Raw genomic sequence first — 5,843 nt, forward strand, 5'->3', positions numbered from 1 at the left:
ATCAGCCTAACCTCTAGTGTGGTCATGGCAGGACAGGTCAGGGTTAACGTGATGCAGAGCAGTACAATTGCGGGAGACTTAGTAAGGTTGCTATAAAGCAATTCCGTGGAGTTAGACTACCTACGTCACTAAATCGAATGATCTCATAGGCTGAATGCATGATAACTTACATTTAAATAACGTAGACTTGGCGTACAGTGATTCACTTGCGGTTTTTCTAGACAACTCGCTTCTTGATGTGAGTCAGGGACAGACCAGTCATCCCGTGAAGTTAGCGTAGCTGGTGCCTCGTCGCCCCATTGGCTTGTATTACTTCCGATTCTCAGCCGCTTGCTTGGCCCTAGACATGAGAGGGTTGCACACGGCTTAATTTCATCAAACGCGCCAATCGTGTCGGGCCCGAACTTGTCACGTGTAGAAGACTGTCTGTGTGGTAAGCTGCACAATGTGAACAATCAAATGCAAAGCCGAATCTCTACTTCATATCGTGCCCTATTGCTTGACTCTTATTCGCCCCTTCAAGTTCCTCGACCTTCTCCTCGAGCTCATGACATTTCTGTATCGCCCTCTCCATTGCCTGCTCATGATCGAACTGCTGGTACAATAGCCTCTCTTCAAGACGAACAACCTCATCCTGGAGCTCGTCGATCTGACCCAGGGCCTGCATTTCGCCGGATAGCACCTCCCTTAGTGTTTGTTGTAGCCGCTCATTCATTTGATGCTCTCTCTGGTAGACAGCAACGATAGCAAGAGTTTCAGATCCATTGTGAGATAGCAGCTTTCTCGCAACCGCTATCGTCTGCAAGGAAATGAACAAAACGGAATCGAAAGTCTGGGCCGTTTGCGTGTACATGCGATGGAGTTCACCAACATCGCAGTCCGTAGACTGTGAGGCTGTTAGCAAAGTAGGTTCTCATTTGAGAATGCTCTTACCCCGAATGGAAATTGAGCCATGTCTCAACACTTGCTGCGAAGAAGCCACGTCTGGTCTCTACGCCGAGAAGCTTGTCGTGAGCGAGTTATTAAGCAGCTGCGATGTGCAAGCCACAGAGTTAGAAGAGGTTCGTACTATTCCTGAGCAGAGAATGGAAGAACTAGACACTTCTGACTGCATAGGCAAGTTGCTTGCATTGTTAATGTCGAAAGATCGGAGTGCCAGGACTTCTGAGGAAGCCATGAGAGGGCCTGATTTCGACACCCTACGTCGGAGGGGTCACGAAGGACCAACGGAGACCTGGCAGTGCTGCATCGGTACTGAAATTAGAATCTATTATCGAGACTACCTGACCAGGATATCGGACTATTTGCGTCGCCGAGATGGAGGGTGCCAGAATAGGTCCTGGTCGAGGTGGTGCGCATGGTGCCCACAAGGGGAACATGACCGCAATGCAGGGTGGCAGAAACGCAAGCGGCAAGAAACCGATCCGAGATGTCGACCCATGTCGTGTGTCCCTAGATGTCTACAGATACGAAAGAACTGTGGACTGGAATAGAAACCACAAAACCAACAAAAATTGGGTCCGTGGTGTATGCACAAGCGGGGAAACATGCCCACGGGGAGAGATGTTGGTGCGAGTGGACAAAGCATCACTGGAAGTTGGCCCGGCGCTAGAGGCCGGCATTTTATCTTGTACCAAACGAGTATTCCACTGCACGGAGATATTCCTAGTTCAATTAGGGCTACGACGTGGTGGTCTGATGGTTATGAGGCCCCTCCGAGAAAACGTCATCTGCCCCCACTTCACCCTCTCCGCACTCCCTGTTGAGTTTCTGAAAACTGACCATCGCCTGCTGGAGCAAGTCCACTACATGTCTGACTTCTTCTAGGAGGTACACGCTTGCAGCATTCTTTCTTTGGTGATAGGCTAATTCCTGTCTCAGTTGTCCGTTCTCCCAAGTCCGCTGCTCAATGATCTTCGACAGGCTTGGGGTTGGCATGTTCTTGGCCTCCTGCAGCCTCTCTTGCGTGGCTTCAAGGGCTACAGATGACCCATTGTTGCGAGCAATCTCGCCGTCGACGGCGGTAGGCTCTGGGGGGAGATTAGGATTGTGAATGTGCCGGATTTGCGGCCGCTTGTTCCTAAGCATCGTCGTGGTCCAAGGTGTCTGAGAAGAGATGAAAGACTCCTCGTTGTGCCCGCAGTATTTCTGAAACTAGGAAGAGATGCGGATCCTTATAGAGTCTGGGCGGCTTATGCAAGGTCTGCCCCGGACCATCTTTAGGGCCCGGGCCTTGACTCGGGTCCCGCTTTCACGATCAGGCAGTACAGCTATGCATGAGGATCGTCGGAGCAATTGTGTTAGGCACATGCATTCCGTAGGAGTCGGTAGGACCATCCAAACGGTCGTTATCTTCTCTCCACGTGGGCGCTCCTTACGCTGCGCATTCAACACTATGTTTTCGAGGAACCTTGTCACGCCCTTACTCTACAAAGAGGACAAACATGAACACTTTTGCATTGCTAGTAACTAGTCCGGTCTTTGATAATCTGTGACTCTACCAAATATGCCCTGCACCTGGGAAGCCCAGCCCCGTAACCGTCCAATATGATCGTCGATCTCCTTGCAGAACCTCGCCTTGTCCTCATCCATCCTAATGCCAACCAGTCAGCGGGGTCAGACGCCCACCACGAAGAGAGTACGTACCCAGTTTGGAGGCCCCTAACCACGTCCTCGACTTCGTCGAGCCTCTTCTCTATGCTCTCTTGGCGTTTTTCGAATCTTTTCTCGAGAGCGCGGATAGCAGTCCTCCAATCTGCCTCGTCTGGACGCTCGCTTGATAGACATGGGTCTTCAGCAGTTGATGCTGTCGGCTCCTCCCGTTTAGACGGAAGATCTGTGCGCGGCTCCTGTCCAGGCGTGGGATAATCAAACGCCGCATTCGTCCATTCTGGATTGGATAGAAGTGATGGATCCAAGAATTCAGAATATTGTTCGGTAGGTAGAGACTGAACATAGGAGTCGTATATCGAGATATCGGAATAGTTCGGGTTCTCGAGTGCGACGATGATTTCTTCCTGCGCAGGAACGTCCCAGTTGAAATTCATGATTACTTGGCTCTTGTTTGACCATGTGCACTCAACCTGCGTCTGTCAACCCCCTATATAGGTGTACCACTTTCTGGTACCAATGATTCAGGGAAGATGTTGACGTTGTAATGGGGCTCTGCGATCTAGACGGGAGCCATTTTAGGTCCTAAACACAGGGGTCGCGAGACGCAAAAATGTCCCTAAGGTGTCCATCTTGGAGACCCTCAAGTTAGTAACAATTCTGGGTCCACACACAGCCACGGCAGAAGAGATGCTTGTTAAAATGCCAACGACGTCTCTGCTGTGATGCATCCAGCATCTAAGTGCAAGAATAGCTGGCATGTCTGACGCGCAGATTCTCTATCTCCAATTCTGCATTAGCAAGAAGCTGCAGGAACAGGGGCACTGCCTGCGCAGGTGTGTGGCACATTTGGCCTTAGAGAGGAGGCTTGGGGAGATGGTGCGAGATGCAGATGCGACCGGCTGCAGGAGAACGGAAACATTTCGGGAAGCGCGAATTCAGAGCATCGAAAACCCTCATTGGATGAGAAGTATAGAGAGCGACCTGGCTCTCCGCTTCATAACGCAGACCCTGGAAGCTTCAACGATCAATGACGCGGCAAGTTGTCCTATGACTGGGACGGGACTAAGCGCCGACGAGAGTGGCTAAGCGACGATGCATACAGGGCTAGGCTGGTCACGGTAGCGCACTACCCTGCTCTATCCGTGTGATAGGGGAGGGGGTGGGTGATGTTGGTCATGAAGTTAGGGGCATTGCTGCAGCAGGGTAGCAGTCTCTCTATTTGCGTGGCAGGGACCCTCTAGCATCAATCCTCGATAAGGTGCCGGAATTGCTGTCATCCGTCTTTTCTGTCTTCTGTCATGGTCTTCAAAAATACTAAAAATGGAAGACTGACGAATTTGTGTTGATAGGACGGCCTGTGTTTCTCGGGTCTGAATTGAGTATATTAGTCCTGTCTGCCACTTGCTTTCAGAGACCAGCCGGTTATAGTTCAAATTCAATTGTACCCAATTCAGTCATCACAGTCTTAATTGCCTCATCGCACCAATATGGTCTCGCATCCTAACTCAACTCAGGTGAGGTCTACAAGCGTCGCAAGACAAACTTCTTCTAAAGCTGTTAGGTCCCTCTTCGCCAGGAGCTGCCGAATTCCTCCCACGGCAATCGGCGTGGCACTCCTGTCCCGACTGGGCCTGGCGAGGACCAGCTCTTCGATGTCCGAAAAGGTCTGTGTGACATATCGTACATCACGCGCGACGTCTACAACGCCCTGGCCCGACACCAATGCAACAATAGCAGCACTCTCAAGGCGTACGAGCAAGCCTACCAGCAAGAACATCAAAAGCTCAAAGAAGCCGTTGGCACGAACAAGTCTCTAGGAAAGATGAACGAGAGGCTCAGACTAGAGGCCGACTACTACAAGACAGATTCTGACACCATGCGCAGCCGTCTTCAAGAGAGAGATGCGACTGTCGCTAGTCTTACATCCCGAGTTGAAAGGCTCGATAAGGAGAAGCAGCATATGAAAGAGGTTCACGAAGAGGCCCTCCGCAATGCGGCGGACCGAATTGTCAGCCAAGATCACAAGATTGATGAGCTGCTTGCTCACATCGAGGAGATGGTGCCGATTGAAGGCCAGTCTCCGACCTCCCAAGTGGCTAGCCCTGGAAAGCGTCGAAGGGAGGGAGAGGACGAACAGGAAGCTCCACAGAAGGAAGATGGAAAGAAGGAAGAAGGAGAGACTGAAAAGAAGTCTAGGAAGCGGAGACAGACAAGGGCCGTGGATGAAGGCCAGGCGGAGTCTCCCTCTCTCGAGTGATAATAGGCCACTCTAGTCTCAGATAGTGACGCTTGAATGTAGAAACTGTACTGTCCCTTATCGATTTCATGAGTTGTCTAGGCAATGTATTATCTACGTTACTCTGCATAGGGACCACTGAGCACTTCTAAATACCACCACAAACAAGTGGAGATCCTCATAAATTGCTACATCCACCCGCCAGGGCACCGTCGTGAGCGCTCGGTGCATTCCCGCGTAATTCCCCAGAATGCGAGCCAGTCTCTCTCGGCTGCTATGCCATCTCCAACACAGTGTTCCATTGCTTTCTGCAATGACAGCAGAGCTTGATGGGTCTTTTCTAGAAGGTCGATTGTCGCAGACCACTGCCTTTGATACTGATGAATGAGATGTTGAAGCAGTGAGTTTTCCACAGTAAGTCTTTCGATTGTGTCTAGCTGCCCTCTTCTCTGCATCTCCTCCACTCTCTGTATTAAAGAGTCGATGGTGAAGTATTCTGTGTGAGATGAGGGCTCGCGGCGCGATGTTGCACTGTCGGAGTCATAAATTGGATCCATTGTGTGTGCCAGGTCCTTGTCTCCTTGCGACTTGTTACCCAGATGCCTAATCCCCGTTGCTACATATTTATGGCTGCTCCGGCACTTGCCCACTTTAAGGCCAACTCTCGACAATAGTCCTAGTTTCGGGAGCTTTATTCAACGACCATATAAGCCGCAATCCAGGCCCCTTGTGAAGGGCCGAGCTGTTCCCCGCAAGCTTTACAATGATCAAAATGAACTTCGTCTTGATTATTCCTATTTTGATTACCTTAGGCTTGGGATATGCTGATGCCAATACAAGCTGCACTGATGCTCGGCCATCTTCGTTCAGTCTTCCCTCCAGCGTTGAACTGGAGACATCATCCACTCCCTTCACAACCTCGTCAACAACTGATCCCTTCACAACCTCGTCAACAACTGACAGTTTTCAGCAGCAAACCGGTGCTGTGGTCTTT

General features: G+C 50.8%; 1 protein-coding gene across 1 annotated transcript; it reads left to right on the forward strand.

The window, feature by feature from the left end:
- Positions 1 to 4,100: 4,100 nt before the first annotated feature.
- UCRPA7_1846 (hypothetical protein) lies at positions 4,101 to 4,870 on the forward strand (the record flags this gene model as incomplete). The annotated part of the gene is made up of 2 exons (XM_007914425.1): positions 4,101 to 4,127; positions 4,175 to 4,870. 2 exons carry the CDS (start codon positions 4,101 to 4,103, stop codon positions 4,868 to 4,870), a joined length of 723 nt encoding a protein of 240 aa, XP_007912616.1.
- Positions 4,871 to 5,843: the final 973 nt, after the last annotated feature.

This window comes from Phaeoacremonium minimum (genome assembly GCF_000392275.1).
Source record: "Phaeoacremonium minimum UCRPA7 unplaced genomic scaffold PA7_03_scaffold_134, whole genome shotgun sequence".
Lineage (NCBI taxonomy): Eukaryota > Fungi > Ascomycota > Sordariomycetes > Togniniales > Togniniaceae > Phaeoacremonium > Phaeoacremonium minimum.